This window comes from Scleropages formosus, chromosome 14 (genome assembly GCF_900964775.1).
Source record: "Scleropages formosus chromosome 14, fSclFor1.1, whole genome shotgun sequence".
Classification (NCBI taxonomy): Eukaryota; Metazoa; Chordata; class Actinopteri; order Osteoglossiformes; family Osteoglossidae; genus Scleropages; species Scleropages formosus.
In genome coordinates this window covers 13969693-13987777 of record NC_041819.1, presented here as the reverse complement: position 1 = coordinate 13987777, position 18085 = coordinate 13969693, and the positions used below count along the sequence as shown (strand labels likewise).

General features: G+C 41.9%; 1 protein-coding gene across 1 annotated transcript in view; it reads right to left on the bottom strand.

The window, feature by feature from the left end:
* Positions 1-13273, bottom strand: part of LOC108920111 (rho GTPase-activating protein 7) — a 40683-nt gene extending 27410 nt beyond the window's left edge. The window contains exon 1 of the mRNA XM_018728632.1: positions 12988-13273. Within this exon, the coding sequence (XP_018584148.1) occupies positions 12988-13102 (115 nt within the window). The 5' untranslated portion in view covers positions 13103-13273. The remainder of the gene's footprint in view (positions 1-12987) is intronic.
* Between the last annotated feature and the right edge of the window lie 4812 nt (positions 13274-18085).

Below are 18085 nucleotides of genomic sequence, written 5' to 3'. Positions count from 1 at the left end.
TACTCCCGCAGAACACAGTAATGCTGCCATAGCGGCGAAAATTCGGATATGCTCATGCATGCCGCACATGAGCAGGGGCACCTCCTCTTTAAAATACTGTCAGGATTCCTATAATATCTACCTTCTGACCAACTTACCTGGTTTACTCTGCTCTCAATAGCAGTCCCACTATAAATTTGGTCTTTCAAGTGGAAGTTTTGGGACCTTCTGCCTTTACAGATCTACACTGCTGGACATATGAGGCAGTGAAAAACTAGAGCTGTTTCCCTACTTTTCTGTGGTCATGTTCACAGAGAGGTGATGCATCCTTGAGCGAACACAGGTACTCATGATAGTATCTGGTTCTAGGGGGGAGCCATTTACAGGGCTGTCTGGGGTCCCTTGAGAGATCGTTGACAAGTCGCCAATGCTGAAAGCTGAATTCATGATATTCTTTGGGGCCATCGGTTCAACCTCTGTGAGGGCCTGGGAATCAAAGCACTCCTTCACATGTCTTATGTATTTCTTATTTGTACGCTAAAGGGCCAGCTGCAAATATATTGGTTGAAGCTGCTGGTTTTAGACCCAAGGCTGCAGGTTTGAATCCCACCTCAAGTTGAAGTACCCTTGAGGAAGGTACTTACCCTAACCTGGTCCAGTAGAGTTGCTCAGCTGTATAAATTGGTAAATAATTGTAAGTAGCTAACAATTTTAAGTTGCTTTGGAGAAAATCTTCAGCTAAATTAATTAACGTAAATATATTCATTTAGAAACTCATATAGCTCAACTTTCTGTTGATACAACCCAAGAGTTTCCCACCAGCTGTCAGCCCCTTTAGCTGCAACAGGAGATGAAGAAGTAAAATGAGTATCTGTTGTCTTCATGAACATCCCTTGTGTCTGATTATTATTTATCCATTTAGCTGATGTTTTTTTTTTGAGGCAACTTTCAATGTGAGGTTTCTACATAATGTAACTCACAATTATTTAGTTCTTTGAACAGAAGGGTAATTCTCACTGGTACAATTCAGGATAAGTGCTTTCTTTAAGGGTATTACAGCAGGTATGGGGTTCAAATCCACAGCCTTCAAATGCAAGATGACAGTGCTAAGCTCCACATTACCTGCCCAGGTAGTACATTTCTCGAAACAGCTTGTCCTTCAAGACTACAGATCTGATTAATCTATTTGCATATATTTTTCTTTGTGTGTATATACAACATCTTCAAAAAAAAAAAAAAAACACAATGGGAAGAAAAGTGATTTCTGAGAGCATGCTTGCAAAAAAAACCCCAAAATGCATCACTCCACAATCTGCTCTTTTCTGTCCACGATTACAATGCGGATCATGATTTATTGTTCAGCAAAGGAATAGCGCGCCTTTCATCTGCACAGCTAAATGAAAGGCCGGAATTTAGTTCGCGCAATGGAAAATAAACATATATCCTCACAGACCTTTTGATTTAGCAAAACTGTGGGCTTATTTTCATTTTCTGTGGATAAATAGATCCAGTGTGTTGACTGGAGACAAGAGTGCCTTATTTTTCATCCAGTTTAATTTCATTACCAAAAGCTCCATTGTTCGCTTGTGCATTTTCATCTCCCTCTGGTGGTAACAATGTGAACTCAACAAACAGTGGAAAAAACATGATCTCAAAGCATGAAATCTTCCTCTTTTCTGGCAAAGCTTTCGAATGTCTGTAAATCACATAATATAGGGGGCCGGGATCAAATGGAACATAAAAAAAAAACAGCAACAGTAATAAAAACCAGGCTTGTGCTTTAAACCTGGCTGAGTGCACCTTGCGTTTATAAGACAGAGGAGATGTACATTTTATCGGGGATGTGCTCCCATTTGTGGGAATTACAGGACAGAGGAAAGTGCTCTTTTCTTCTTTGTCATCTCCTGCCAAACCAAGGGCCAGACGCAACACTCGGCCTGTGTCTGAAACCATGTGAAACACGTTCCCCAAGATGCTGCACTTCCATTTCTGCAGAAGGACGTGCGAAAGCACTCTAGAGTCACACTTTTTGTTTGCTCTCTTAAAAATATTTCCATTCACTTCTCCATGGAATTTCAAGCAGATGATGATCGTTGCACTTGCTTTTACTGTTCAAGGCATCATTAACCTCTTTAACAAAGACGTTTGCTGACATTAGGTTCAGCATTTTTTGTATGCTGCATACCTGTTAAATCAAAACCCAAATCTTGTGTTTTGGTGAAGAAGTGGACCCTATATATGTCATAAGAAAAATATATCACTCCTATAATCATAAACGTGATTGACACAAATGTCTATTATCGTTACTCTGTTCGGTTGTGTTGTATAGACAGATGCCCAGGCAGTCAGCACTTCATTTACAGAGGTCCAGCAGAGATCTGAACCTGACCTCCTCAGCCCAGTGGCACTGGCATATTTTGACACTTTTCTCCAAAGTGACTGACACTGTTAAGTTACTTACAGTTATTTACCCATTTATACAGCAGTGTAATTTTACTGTCATAATTTAAGGGTAATACAGCAGGAGGAGAGGCTCAGGCCAACAACCTGCAGAGCCAAAGGCAGCAGCTCTAACCACTAGACGATCAGCTTCCTCACCTTTGCCCTTCAACGCACCATAGATACACCAAAAAGAGTAAACCCCCTCAAACTTCCAAAAAGAAAAATAAAAGACGGTAAAGTCCAAAAGAGGAGAAACTTTAATAGAACCAGAACAAAGTTAAACGAGGAATGTGCTGGGCCAACTGGTGGATCCTACAAGTAGCTTCCATGGGTATGGCATCAAGGGTGGCCTTGTCAGGTGTGGAGCGGTTGCTCAGCGAAGGACGCGAGATGAAGAGCTGGAGTGAGATGAGAGGGGAGCGACTGCGCGGCCCTCGCCCTGGGACGTTATGGCGTGTTTTCAGGAGAAGCTCACGCAGTATCACAGCATCGATGGCGTGCGGAACGTAAGGATCTTCTGAACACTGCGTCCCCACTGACGGAGCTGCGCAGTCAGAACGAGACAGAAACCAAACTCGGTAAAGAACAGAAAGTGAGATAAAGTGAGATAAATAAGTGCTCGTCAGCTGTTTGTACATACCGATGAGGCGAGTCTCGTTCTGAGAAGGACATCATCTCCTTTCTCTTATAACTTTTCATTCTTTTGTTACAATCAAGGGAAAGACATATAAAATTTATCCCCATAGAATCTGCTCTTTCCCTTGATTCAGATAAAAGAACAAAAAAGTTACTTTTATATACTGTGTATATAGTACATATATATATATATATATGAAACGCTTATAGGCTCACTAGGAGGAAGTTCTCAGAAGCTGATGACGCATGTTGTCGTTTACATGACACATACATTTATGTGTAAAACATTTTTCAAAAGAAATTTTAAAAGGCCAGAAACATGGGTCAAAACAAGATTATATAATGTCCACAGCTTTAGGGAAAAGATGAATTAATTAAAAATCTTATTGCAACTTAGCATCTGAGGTTTGCACATTTAGCTATTGACAGATTTACCCCTTCACAGAGCAGGGGAATTTTTACTTTGGCAATCCAGTGTAAGTACATCAATTAAGGGTCTAGTGGAAAAAGAAGGGACTTGAACCCAACTTCTCTGATGGGAAGGTAGTGACATGAACCACTAAACTACCAGCCATGAGGTTGTTTTCTGTACATTTAAATTTGTTTGCTTAGCTGACACTTTCCTCCAAAGCATTGTCCAGGTCTGGGTAGATGAAGATGCATTTTAAAGCAGATGGGCTTTACAAACAGACATGGGATTGTCCAATGCCACCATTTTACCGTGTTACACGAGAAGCAACTTATTATAATAATGGATAAACCTTTATGCAGCTACTTATGTAATGCACATTGGTTCACATGGTGGAAAGTAACAAACTGTGCTTTAAAATCACACATTTGCATCTAAGTCTCTCTGTTGGTTTAATGAGCACATTGTATTTTTCTGTCAGAGGTACATCGCTTTGGAGAAAAGTGTCTGCCAAATGAATAAATGTAAATAATAAAACTGTAGGAAATACAGAAGTGACAGAGCATGATGCAAGTTTATGGGACTGCTAGGTGGTCAGGAGAGAAGTGGGTGTGAAAGAGATGTGTCTGAGACACTTTAATTTTGAAAGGGATTCAGCAGCTCTGAAGGAAAAAGGGAGCTCATTCTGCTGTACTGGAGTCAAAATTGAGAAGAGATGGCCTTTCTGTTTTGCACCTCTGATGCATTGAACGACCACGCATTAATAACAATTTTTTCCATTAAGCTGTACACAGGAGGAATCCTCACTGATGTCATGATTTTTTGAAGAGCGATAGTCTGTCTCATGTTCCACCCTGTGAAAAGCTGTATATCTTGGCCTGCCACACCTTCTTTCAGAGTTTCTGCAGGAAGGCATTTAATGGAAATACGCAACAGTCATTGCTAAGTTCTGCTCCATCTGCTCTGATACCGGAAGGCTGTCACAGTGCTGACGAAAGTGTGACATTTTTTATCTCCTGTGATGATACTGTGATATCCTATGCGCTTGCTCTTTACCCTCTTTACCGCAGGCCTCTTACATCTCGTCTCGATGAAAAGTAACAAGCAGACACCAAGTGCTGGGCCGATCTCATTTCATTTACAGTTTATTTTCGATTAAAACACGGCACATTACTTCCACTACAATAAACACATGGTGCATGCAAATTAAAATGGCTTATTTTGGGATTTTACACTAGTGACTCCAGTGTTACAGTGTATAGATCTGAGAACACACGTGTGGCACAGCTAATCAATGCTGCCTCACTGACTTCAGTCCGGCTGCGTATAAGTTGCCCAATAGTTCAATTTCTACAGTATCTCTTTTGCTATTATAATAATATTTTTTATCTGACACTCTTTTTACCAGATATTATACTATTCCTACTGTTTATTTCACTGAACGTGCTGCAGCAATTCATGTGAGGTGTAACCAAGTAAGGGTAATGGATACTGGATACTTTCAGATTACAATATAATATACACACAACCACTCTCTCTCTCTTTCTCTCTTTCTCTCTCTCTCTCTCAGACACACACACACACGCACACACACGCACACACACGCACACGATAAATATACTATTAAATAAAATATATTTATTGAACATAGGGCCAGCAGGTGGCATAGTGCTTAGAGCTGTCACCTTGCAGATGAAAGACTAGGGTTCATATCCGTTGTCCTGCTGCACTTGATTGAGGTATTTACCCTGAAATGATACAGTAAAAATTTTTCTGCTGTCTATATATATAGGTAAGTCAATGCAAGCAGCTTAAGACTGAAAGCTGCTTTGGAGAAAAGAGTCAGATAAATAAATACACAGCAGTGGGCTTGAACTAAGTCTACACTGCTGGTTACCATACCCATCTACCATGTTTCCTGTTTATTCAGAGTGCTAACTGTTCCTCCATGCATCATTGGAGGTACAGCACTGCAGTGGACAGTTGTCATCATGAATGGCATAACAGTTAATGCGGGGTCATCTGACATTTCTTTTCTTAATACCAGTTTTTTCATTGAAATTTGACTTGAGTTGATGTGATTAATGCCAATTTTAGGAGAAGGATCTATGCGGTGTGTGTGCAGAGTAAGGTTAATTTACTGCTGTTTATGGCGACTTGACGGCTGACGTGTTTTCATATGCACTGTGAAGTGGAGGTTTTTTTACCGCAGCTCTAATTAAGAGCTTGATTTAATAAGCTGGGGGACTGACAGCGGCGACGGTACAGACAGCTGACTGGCTTCCGCATAATCAGACGCGATAAAAGCGGAAAAAACCTTCCTTCCGGGCACGGGGTGAGATAAGGCTAGAGCGTCATCCATAATCCTTAAGCTTTTAGAAAATTAAACGAAAGAACCGCTATTGTCAAAGTCAGGAATAATTTAAGGGGACGAAAAAATGTTAAGAAATAGGCCTCTTTTTGGGGTCATCCATGAACAACTCAGAGCCATGTAATCCCGCTTTGTGTAGCTACGTTCCGATAGTAGCTGTATTAAAAAAAGGTGCGGTTTCAGGATTTAATTACGGAATGTTGCACAGGTAAGAAAAACACATTTTTAAGGGCTGCAAATGCTCCTTAAAATGTATGAGCCTTGGCACAGAATTCATGACAAGCATAAACATTATGACAACAATGTGATTTGTGCTGAATATTCTATTCAAGCGCTGGTAGAATGGATGGGTCAGAGTTTTACTTCGGTCCCCTTTTAGAGAACTTTTGGATTATGGAATTTTGCGATATGTCTCTACCGCAACACTCAATTATCTGCTCTATAATTGCCAAGGAAATTTTAATGGGCAGCCAGAGCAGAACAACTGCTTTACACAAGCTGATAAGTGACATTTAAAATTACATAAGAGTCTGTGGGGTATGGAAGTACAGTAAAGTACACTAAACTGCAGCTACTGTGCAAGGGGGACATTTGGTGACCTTTTCACACAGTAGAATTGTTTGTACAGGAAGAAAGGTCTCCAGTTAATGGGATTACCCGCAACTTCATGAACCTTTACATTGGTGGGGGGGATGGGCGGTGCGTGCCCAGATCGGTCCTGCATATTTCAGTAAAACACCCTTGATTTACACCAGAAACACCAGTCAAGGTTATTCTTACATTCCAAATAATGTCTTTGGTGGTGGAATTTAGGAAGAGCAAAAAAATGGGCGCACAGCCCTTGAGGACGGCAACTGACCAGTCTTGGTTTACATAAGTACAGAAACAATCCAGTTCCATGTTCAGGTGCTCAATCGTTGTATAATTCACTGCACTGTCACTGTACAAGTTGTCCTCAACTTATGATGGGGTTCTATTATGATAACCTTGTTGTAAGTCACAAAATCCTTTCTACATAATACATTATGTGAATCACATGAATATATAAACAATTAACAGGCATAAATTCAATATTGCATAAAGCGCTTTGTTATATAAAAATGTCCCTCTCACCCCCACATGGGGAGGTGTGTGTGTCTTCCTCAAGCTCGGGTCCTCTACCATAGGTCTTGGAGTTTGAGGGCTCCGCGCAGTATCTTAGCTGTTCCTAGGACTGCACTCTTCTGGACAGAGACTTCACATGTTGTTCCCAGGATCTGCTGGAGCCACTCTTCCAGTTTGGGGGTCACAGCCCCGAGTGCTCCTATTACCACTGGGACCACTCTGGACTTCACCTTCCACATCCGTTCCAATTCTTCCTTCAGCCTTTGGTACTTGTCGATCTTCTCATGCTCCTTCTTTCTGATATTGCTGTCACTTGGGATTGCTACATCAATCACGATTGCCCTCTTCTCCTCCTTTTCGACCACCACCCTACACACCCACATGCTCTCTCGCTCTTTCTCTTGCACACACATAAATATATGGCACATATTATTCATGTCAAAATAAAACTAATGTGGAATAATAATATCATAAATTCAATAGAGCATAGAGAACCACCTGTACTACTGTGGATTGTTTCCTCTTATTTCAGTGTAACAACTCATAACCATGGTAAAGTTGCTTCGAGGTTCCTGAGCTCTCTGAGAACGGTTGAGAGAAAGGGTCCAGTTCAAGACTTAAGTGGTATATTCAGGTCACTGTGGATATACTTCCTTTATGTCACCCTGTTTGCAGATTCCATAACCCTTTTGCCACTGTGTATCTTCATGAAGAAAGATTAGAATTAGAACTGTCCAAGCAATGGTATTTCCTGTAGCACTCTATGGATGTGGAAGTTGGACACTGAAGAAGCTGGACAGCAAAAAGATGGACTCCTCTGAACTGTGGTGCTGGAGGACACTTTTAAGGGCACCGCAGACAGCCAGGAAAACAAACAGATGGATGTTGGATCAAATGAAACCAGAACACTCATTGGAATCACAAATTATGAGAGGTTATCATACTTTGGACTCATCATAAGAAGATTGGATTCTCTTGAAGAGGCGGTGATGAATGGAAAAGTTGGAGGAAAAAGAAGAAGATGACCAGCAACCAGATGGATGGACTCAATCACGATGACAATGGACACATCTCTTTCCAGCCGAAGGACACAAGTAGAGGACAGAGCATTCTGGAAGCGCTCCATTTATGTGGCTACATGGAGTTGACATTGATTTGATGACACTTAACATGGACAGCTGCCACTATTGCGGTCTCCTCGTGTTTAGCTCAGCCCCCTCCGTGTTGGATTTGCCCAGCTAAAGAGCGTATATTTCTGTCAGGCCATTCTGAATCCCTTCATTACCACTTATCATTTGCCAGAAGCATTTACTGTTCACCACTGTGTGTGTATGTGTGTGTGAGATATATATGACAACGGGCACGGGTCTACCGACAGATCCATTCACGCCTGCGACATGGTCATCAAAAGGAGTGTCGTGCTGTACATAATGCTTAGTTTTGCATTTTTTTCTATTTTTCTTTCTTTCTTTTTGAATCAGTAATTTGGCTTCTGTGTCTTCTTGCTGAAACCATGTTATGACCTCCTGGATGACGACCCTGTGCATCGAATAGAAATGAATACACTTCCGTCTGATTGGCCTCTCTGCATTATTAATTAACAAGGTAAATTAAAAAAAAAACACATCCCAATAACTGCCTGACAATAAGCAGTACTTCATAAATGTATGCACGGACTGGTTATGGAAATGGTTGCACAAATGCTGTCCCCATGGAACTCTGACCTGTGAATATGTCTAAAGGACTTCACATAAAATCCATAATCACAGTGAGCTGCTTGTCCTGCTTTTAGTCTTTGTGACTGCGAATACAATTTTAGATCACCCGCAAGGAAAGAATATGAGCTCAGCAACTGTCAAGCAGCATTTTAAAGGCCAAATGTGACAGATATTTTGTCCTAATTTCTTGAATCGGTTTTCTGCCAGATGCTGGTACTGGGTGTCATAATCTGCGGCTGAAGGAAAGCAACATTTTGTGTACGATTGTTTTCAGGACACAACAGGTGGACGTCTGAGGGGGAGGCTGATGGAGTGATGTTGTTCGAAGCCCTTACGGCGTTGTGTTGTTTCTGTAGCTTCAAGCTGGCACCCTACACATGCCTCGCTCCTTTATTACTGGGCAACCATCTGTTGTGCACTCGGCACTCTCATGCTTCCTGACTGAAAGGCACCAATTAACATTAATTATCAATACATAACAATGAGGAAATGAGATCTGGAAGAAGCTGAGTCCACTTATTACGGTGACCAGACAACACGATTTATAAGCACAGATTTTTAATTTCAAGCTTTGACCATAAACATGGTGGTTAAAGAAATTAAATGTGGAATGACACAAAAGAGCATCGAAGACAGAAACAAACTGCGGCAAATGCAACATTAATTGAATTAAGATTAAGGCTACTTTTATATGTTTCGCCCTTACAAAGACAAACATATGGATTAAATCCATAAAACCGTATGGATTAAACAATATCTTCAGGATTATTTGCCATCACTACGATTTACAGCACTAATCTCAGTCGCAAGAGAAAAAGCATTCAGATGCTCAGTATGTGCTAAGAAAAAATTAAGGAAATGGAAATGCTGACAATGCAGAACGCATGTGTTAAACTGTCACAAAATATTGCTTTATTATTATGTCAGGTGCTTTCAGATGAGACATGAATTTGGCCATTTCAGAAACCTAACCTCTATGCAAGGTTTTGAAAGATAGCAGTGCTTTTGTGGCTATTATTTCCTCCAAGTAGATGCAGAAGTTTGCTCTGTGCTGATTTCCAGTTACACGAACATTCAGATCATTGAGAGAGATGACTTCTGAGCTCAATTTCTAAGCTCCGCAAGCCGAGGCATGAGCAGAAACAACTAAATATCATGTGATTAAGTAGCGCACCTGGGCTTGGTGCTGAACACACTGTTGAACCTCATCCACACTTGCGTTTATTCAGTATTAAAGCGGGAAAAAAGCAATCGGTTGAGTAAATACTTGAAATATATTTTACAGATGAACTGCTGGTAAATTGCATTGATTCTAAGTGGTTAAATTCTCTGATATTGGTCAGTTTTTTTTGCTTTGAAGACAGTGCTGCGCTTAATTCTCTTAATGCTCACCCCACTGTGAGATTTCTACTGGCGCCATGAAGATTCAAAACTGTGTTCAAAGCCACGGCAGCAGTTTTCGTTCTCCAGCAGAATTCTGAGTTTCCAGCCCGTTCATCACAAGCCCAGGCGTCTAACCATTAAACCACCTGGGGAAAGTGATGTATTGTGCTCTCCTACAAGTTGATGCGAAAAAGAGACAATCTCTACTGACAAATATGTGGCCAGAATGTCATCCATCAGATGCTGAATTAAGATGATCTATGTTATCTTGTGAACATGCAGAATATGCACATTGGCTGTGTTTATTGGAATGTCTGGTATGCATTGATCATGACATAAATCTGAAACTGAGAGTAAATAATGGGAATTACTGGTACATTTGCATTTACATGTATTCATTTAGCAGAATGACATGTGAAAAAAATGCATTTCAGAACAGACAGAGATCTTTAAATTCAGGCTAAACTCATCTTCATTAGATGCAATCTCATTTTGTCCAACGCCACTGTTATCGCCTCTGCACATTACACAAGAAGCTACATATTTAACTGACTGTGAGTCTGACAAGAATATTGAAAGGCATTCAGCAATGCTGAGGGAGAGAGGAGTACAGCAAAAGAAATTTTAAAAGGGAGGGGCTAAATCTTGCCTCATGCAACAGCTAATATATCACAGTATCTCACAAAGTTATTAAGTTTGCATTTTACAAAAGATGTTCCTCTTGTTTCCATGACTTGGTGAAATAATTGACCATTTACAGTCATTAGAAAGAAAAACACTTAACCAGCACAATTAGAGGAAGAGAGCCAGTTGCCCTTTCCTTCCTTGTCTTTGATATTCATCTCCATTTTCGATAGGAAAGTCAACAGCACCCAGTACATTTTGTTACAAAGTTTAGAGAATTACCATAAACCATCATATTAATGCATTTGTTTCAAAATGTTTATAGAAAATGTATAAAATCACAGTTGAAAACTTGGTCATTCAATATGCAATACATGGCATATTAGCTCTATAGCAACATGTCTGTCTGATGAAACTATATGTGAAATAAGTGACTGAACAATTTCCCCTTTACAGAAAGGCTCTGTGGTCATTATTAAATACAACAAAATGTGTTTTAGATTGCTAGACTGTCGAGCATATGTATTTTTCAGACAAAGGGGACCGAATTGAGCAATTCTGCAATGCTCACATCTAATTTTCATGAAATTTCATGGGCCTAACATAAACATAGTGGGAACCTGTCCCCGAACTGGCCAGATTTTCAAAATATTCCCTGTGCAATCGTGACGGCCAAGAAAATTGCTGTAATTTGACTCCACTTCCTCGTTTTTTTTTCCAAGCTGGTTTTGAGTGCAACATCTGGTAATGCTTCCTCGCTAATCTCAGCATGCGAAGGACCGCGCTGCAAAGTCTCTGTTCCCCTAGAACACGCCTTCCAGAGGAGGGCCCGTAAGCGACAGGAGGCCCGGCGGCGGAGCACATTGCCCCGGCTGGGATGAGGTAATCCCGCCAGAATGCAGCCGCCTCCTAGAGGGAGAAATCAGAACCAGCCGTCGGTGCGGCAGGGGGGCGGTGCCCTCCACGTGCACGTGTAGAGCACTTAGGGGGACGCCCTCCGCTGTGGGATGTTAGATACGCTGCAGTCACACTCATCCTGCACGTCGACGCACACCGAGATCTTTGACATCTCAGTTAGACTGATGTCCGCCATAGTCAACGTTGAGCTGTTGATTCCGGTGATCTTTTGCTATTCATCCTTTACCCTGTTGCATTTTCCATGCAAAGCGAACATCTTTAAACTCGCATTATTAGTCCCCTTTTAAAGAAACATAAACAAGCGTTTCCCGGTATCTGTCACGTTGGCTCAGGGTGCAAAGGTACTGCACATTTATGGGCCACATCTGGCCGGCACGCGGCTCGGATGTGCGTAGTAGCTTTTGAACGTAACACCATATTTGGCCTGAGTTATGACAGCTTTTGGTCTGGGAGTAAATATTAAGACAGGTTTGTGATGTATGTTGGGCGGTGGCTCATGGTAAAAAAAAAGTTGGCGTCGGGGCCCTTGCAGAGAAAGCGATAGATAGAGAGAGAGAGAAAGAGGGAGGGAAAAGAGCCGTGATAAAAGGCAGACACCCCTCGGTTCCTGCTATCCTTGCTCTCCATTGCTCCCCCACTGCTCTGGGACACCAGTTTCCTGTTACAGCTGGCAGGACGCCACTTCCTGGTGTCTCCCCCCCAGAGTTTCATGAAAAAGCTGGATGCCACCATACGCAGCATTGCATAATTCTGGGGGAACAGTAAATACCACTTTATCGCCACGCTCATTAATCCGCATTCATGCCATGTTTTCAGGGTGAATCGGACCACACAGCTGGTATCGGGCCCTCTTTCAAGCGCTCGCACGCAGCTGTCAAATTCCGCACTCTGAACGAGGACAATCTGAGAGCGCGCAGACGTTTTTGGATGACTGAAGAGTTTGATGGCACATCTACAGAACGCAACCCTTCTGACAGTCTTGTGGACGAGACCTACTAGAGCGACATGCTAGAGCGACGTGCTGTGAAGCCCAGCCATAAATTCATTAGAACTGTTTTGTTTTCTGTGCCTTAATGGCTCTGTCACCAGCAACAATATATGTGCCTGTCATTTGCAAAAATGTTCTGGTGCATTAAAATAGCCTGAAATCCGTTTTTCAAAATTCAAAGCTGAGCACGCATGGCAACGCTGCAACTTTTAATCCATCACATACTCTCTGAACAATAAATGCAGTGGAAGATGACAATGTCATAAACTTAAATTCACGATCGCTCAAACTCCTTTGGGAAAAGCTGAAATATTGTTCCAGTGCTACACGTAATCAACAAGTGCCATCAGGTTAGGTGCGGTGTCGTAGGAAGTCAGGAGGACTCAGGTTTGAGGGACAGCATTAAAAAGCCTACCTGAGAGTCTCTTCTCCCTCGCACTCTTCCAAAATACATCCCAGGCCTTGTTGGTGGAGTTCTTCACATGCTCACTGAAGGACCTCCTAAGAGGAGTTTTCACAGTGTGGGCCATATTCCCCCAGCGAAGCTCTGTGCAAATCCCAAAGTCAAGCGTCCAAATCCATTGAAGAGCTCCCACTCTCCCTGGTGCACACGAGTCCTTGCAAAGAGCATGCAGGGAGAAGTTCCCTTCACAAATGACACTTGATACGAAAAGTCTGCATATAATTTGGAGACACCCTACTAGCTGAGAGAGAGAGAGAGAGAGAGAGAGAGAGAGAGAGAGAGTGAGAGAGAGTGAGAGAGAGAGAGAGAGAGAGGGAGAGAAAACACTTTTCCTCCTGCTAAGGTCAGAGCAGCCTGAAAAGGAAACAGCATCTTGCATGCTCCCTCCTTCTGTCACCCTCCCCTCCATCCCCAACCCCTCTGGCCTTGGAACCAAAGACAGCTTTGAATCACGACTGCCACCATTAATAAACACGCTCATTTCTCTCATGGACTGAGAAATAAATAGCATGCCAGTGAGAGAGCAACAGGGCGGGAACATGCATGCTACCTTTTCCTCACTTCTGCAAGCTATCTACTTCCCCTTCCCTTTAGTTCTTTTCTATTCTGCATGAGAGTGCATCAAACAAGCTGCCCAAGCTGACATCCCATTATAGACTGTGATGTGCTAGTTACGCTTAAAAAAAAAACAAAAAAAAAACAAAGGCCCCAAACATGTTCTCTCGGAGGAGAGTTTATTTAAAAATGTGGAGCAGTTGATTCACTCGGAGGACAATACCCAGTCTGCTATCTGTGCCTCTTTATGTTCCACCTGGTGTAGAGAATGTCTCGGTAAGCACTCTATTTCATCACCTGTATTGGCTGTTGCAGCTTTTTGTGTGTGTGTTTTTTTTTCCCTCATTGTTTTAAGTTTGAAATTAGCAGAATGTGTGTTTTCCCCCCTGGCCAGAATGACTGAATAGCTTGAGCAAGGGAAAGCGAAATTACAACTGGTGTCAACACTGATATAAATGTACATTCACACTTTATTTATTCATCTGTATAGAAACTCTTATCCCAAAGAGGCAAACAGTGGTATAATAACAGGATCTGTGGTATCATATTTGCACAATGTATAAAAGATGACTCACCAGAGCCAAATAAACTTACAAGAGCATTAATCACAGGAGAAAAACATTGACAAAGAACATTCCTGTTGATACAAGACTGACAATACATCGTCCAAGAATGGAAAGAATGAGGGGGGCTGATGGGAAAGGTAAAGATAGGTATAAAATGCAAGGTTAACACAAGCCAAACAGGTACTTTCTGGCTGAATTCAAGTGGTCTCATAACACGGGTAAGTAAACTAGCAGAGTTACAGCAGTATTACTGATTGAAGATGTGACAGATTGGAGAGGATGCAGATTTTTGAGAGATCTGAGAGATTTTCTGCATGTCCTGTAGTAGCTGCAGTGTAGTTAGCAGAGGGCTTAAGAGTGACATAGATGATCTCTATTGCCTACAGACTCTTGAGTCACTTTGTAGAATTTAGAAGAGTCTGCGATAGAACTGATTTATTTGGGTTGATATCTCCTGTGCTAAAATGCTTGAGAGGATCTTGAATTAAGCAGTATCCACAGACTACAGTCTTATTGTATGTCAACAGTAGTATTAAAACTAATTAGACCAAATCATGTTAAAATCAAGCTAAACAGGTGCTCCAAGTATGTAACCCTGTGGAACCCCTGGACTAAGCTGGACTGAAGTGGAAAAAATGACAGCAAGGATTAACTCATGTTGTTTACGCCCATTTAGATCAGGGAGACAGGAACCGATGTCCAGTTGGATGTAGAATTTAAAAGAAGTACAGACGACTGTAAATTTAAAAATAAGAGATTGCCTCAAGAGACCAAGTTAAAATAATAATATTATTGCTGAACTATTAATGTTATTTAATTTGTTTGGAACAAATACTGATCTGAGGAAATAAGTTAGCTAACAAGTTTTCTCTCTTCCTCTTAGCCACTTTTATGCAATCGTGATTCAGGAAATGAGTGTGTGGACTGGAAAATAAACACAACTAAAGTCACAAATTTACTGCACAATCCTTAAACTAAAATACACAATCCAAATGTGTGCTGTGCATTTTTAGAACAAGTCTGTCCTCTCCATTTTTTTCCCACGTACGACAAATTGCAAATAACTGCCAAAAGATGTTCAGTCGAAAGCAGTGCTTAATATTAAAAATGATGCAGGGCTAATTAATCAAGAAGGGAAGAGAGACAGCAGAAGCAAACAACATCAGTTAAAGTGTGCTGATACACCTGGAGTTGAATGATTCAGTGTCGTGGCAAATAACTCACTTACAAAAGTGAAGGATCCAACTTGGATTTGATGAAGGGCCGAGGGCCAAAATAAGCCCGAACAAGTGTCGTAGGAAGACGATTACATGCTCTCTGCACAGCTGACAGATGATTATAGTAATTTACCTTATGTAAACACAAAAGAAAAATACTGCCATCATGCAGGTCTTATTGATGAAACTGTGGTCACTTGGTAGCCTTGGAATGATAAAATGGTCAGCAATGTTTGCCAAATGTCCTTCATGATGGTGTTTCTTGTTGATTAATTTCTCTGCTAAATATTTTGTCGTTGAAATGTGAGCTGGAATGCTGGACATTGACCATTAGGCTCAGCATGTGAATTCCCATCTGGCACTGATCCTTTCTGTTCTCCTATCTGGTAAAGAAAGAGCTGTATTAAACAACTGGAGAACCTTAGCAAATTTAACATGCAACCAGAGACGTGTGATACCTTGATGAATTTGTTTGCGGCGTAAAGATTTCTTGACTTGCTCTGCTGCTTTGGCTTCTTTGAAGTTCAGATTGGAGGGATGTTGGAAACCAGAGCACTCAAACTGTTTGAGTTTTGAATAATGGAATAGTGAACGGAAGGAAAGTAAACATGTACACTTAAATACAAAAACAGACAAATGGAAGCACTCCAGTAGATGGTATATATGGTAGATCAATCACGCATCCCTCGGCATATATTTGAACCATCATGCTGCCCGCTGCCGCGATTTCGTTGTTTCTTCTACCACAAGATTAAATGGCGAATGGAGACATTTACGAAGGCTCGATTGTAATGGACACTACTGCTTATAATTTTCAGGAGCATTTGTTTTGCATTAGATGCTCTACAGCTGACTCTCGCTATTGACAGCGAGGACAGATAAACATAAAAGGCTGCCCATATATTTGTGTGTGACTCAGCTCTCAGCGGCACAGTGATTCAGGCTCTACTCAACAATGCAAAGACAGAGACTGTTTAATTCGCATACCGGAGAGCTGAAAGCTCCGACGGGGTACAAAACTTCAGCAGCATTATCCCCTTTCTGTGCTGCACACACTTTGCAAAGAAGCCTGTATGGGAAGGTCCAAGTGGGACGCAAAACAGGATTATTTCATCTCACTTCAAAGGCGGCAAGTACAGAATGCTTCATCTATTATCTAAAAGCCTTGGGTTTTTGCAGCGCTCCTTGGATAAAGATTAATTAGCCCCTAACTCTGCTAATTTCCCTACATGCAAAACAGGCTTCAAGGTGGAAAAGAAATTGAGGAGAGGGTTACCGTGATCTCTGGATTCATTATACTGCCGGGTGATGCATTGCACACCGGTCTCGGCTCTCCACAACTTTTGTTACATTAAATCAATTAAACCAGACTCTGCGCTGTGTCTGTAATATTAGCTCAATTAGATGTGGGGAAACGGTATCATATTTTTCGGTGGTACAAATGGACTCCCGAAGAAATTACATGGGGCAAGCAGTTTCAATGAAGGATTAAAGCAAGGAGATAAGCTTCTAGAACTTCCTGGCAGCGAGGGATGGACGCCTTTGTCTATGCAAATTTTAGCAAAGCCGCTGTCGGATTGGTCGCCCGGCGTGCCCTGGAACCCCTAATTAAACTTCAGATTTCAGAGCAGTTATGTCAAGATACATGGTCGAGATTGTACTCAAGCACAGCCACAAATAGTCCACATGAAAGCCCCTCCCCCAGCCGCCTGCTTGGGCTGTCGAGTTTATGTCTGACTTCCTTCGCAGCCCCACCTAGACGACCACCCTCCTGGGGAGAGCCGCTCTCTTATCCGGATCCGCATCAATGGCATCTTTCTCACTGGCGGGAATTCATTTGGCTGCTAATGCCTCTCTCTGAAGACCCCTCCCGTTTCATTTGAAGGTGCAGAATGAAACATGATTACGCTCTGCCCGCTCTTTCCAAGGCTCTGGCGCAATCAGAAATCCTTTGGTGGAAATAAATCCTGCCTTGTGCGAGAGAAGTGCGACACTTTTAAAGAGCCTCTTAATGAACACACTCACTGAGATCCTTACAACAGATTGAAAGTGTTTCATGTCACGACTCCATCCCCAAAAGACTAATGCATATGAGAGGACTACGCTTTACTGATGCCCAAGGTAAAAATATGGTGTAAATGTAATATCCAGGTTGAAGGACGGCAATGCTGTATAACCGTGAGCTATGCACATACTAATATGACTACATGAGGGAAGCTCGAGAAGTTCTCCCTCAATCCATTTGTGATGTGAGCTTTCTGATGCACCACTGTTCATTTCCATACATATTGCCTTCCCTAACATAAGAGCAATAAGGTACTCGTGATCTGTGTAGACAAGGAACGCATTGACGCAGTCAGCCACATGGTATCTATAGTCTGTCATGTAAGAGATTAAACAGGTAGCCTGCTGTTGGATGACTTCTCTGTTCTACAGAGAGCTCCGGGAGCTGATTAATTGTTTGAGTTGATTGTTTCTTTGGCATGAGTTGACATGCTTCTTTCCCTTTTCTTGCATGGTTGCGTGTAGCCCGAGGCAACTTCAGCAGGACGAGGCTGAGACTTTGCCAGGACACATCCGCCAGGCCGGGTCCAGTATGGGACGTTTAGTGCCATGTGGATTTGTGGACTGGGATGCTTTTGGAAGTCAAATTGATCAAATCAAACACAACTCGTACGATGTGGCGCTTTCCTCAGACACGGATGAGGAACA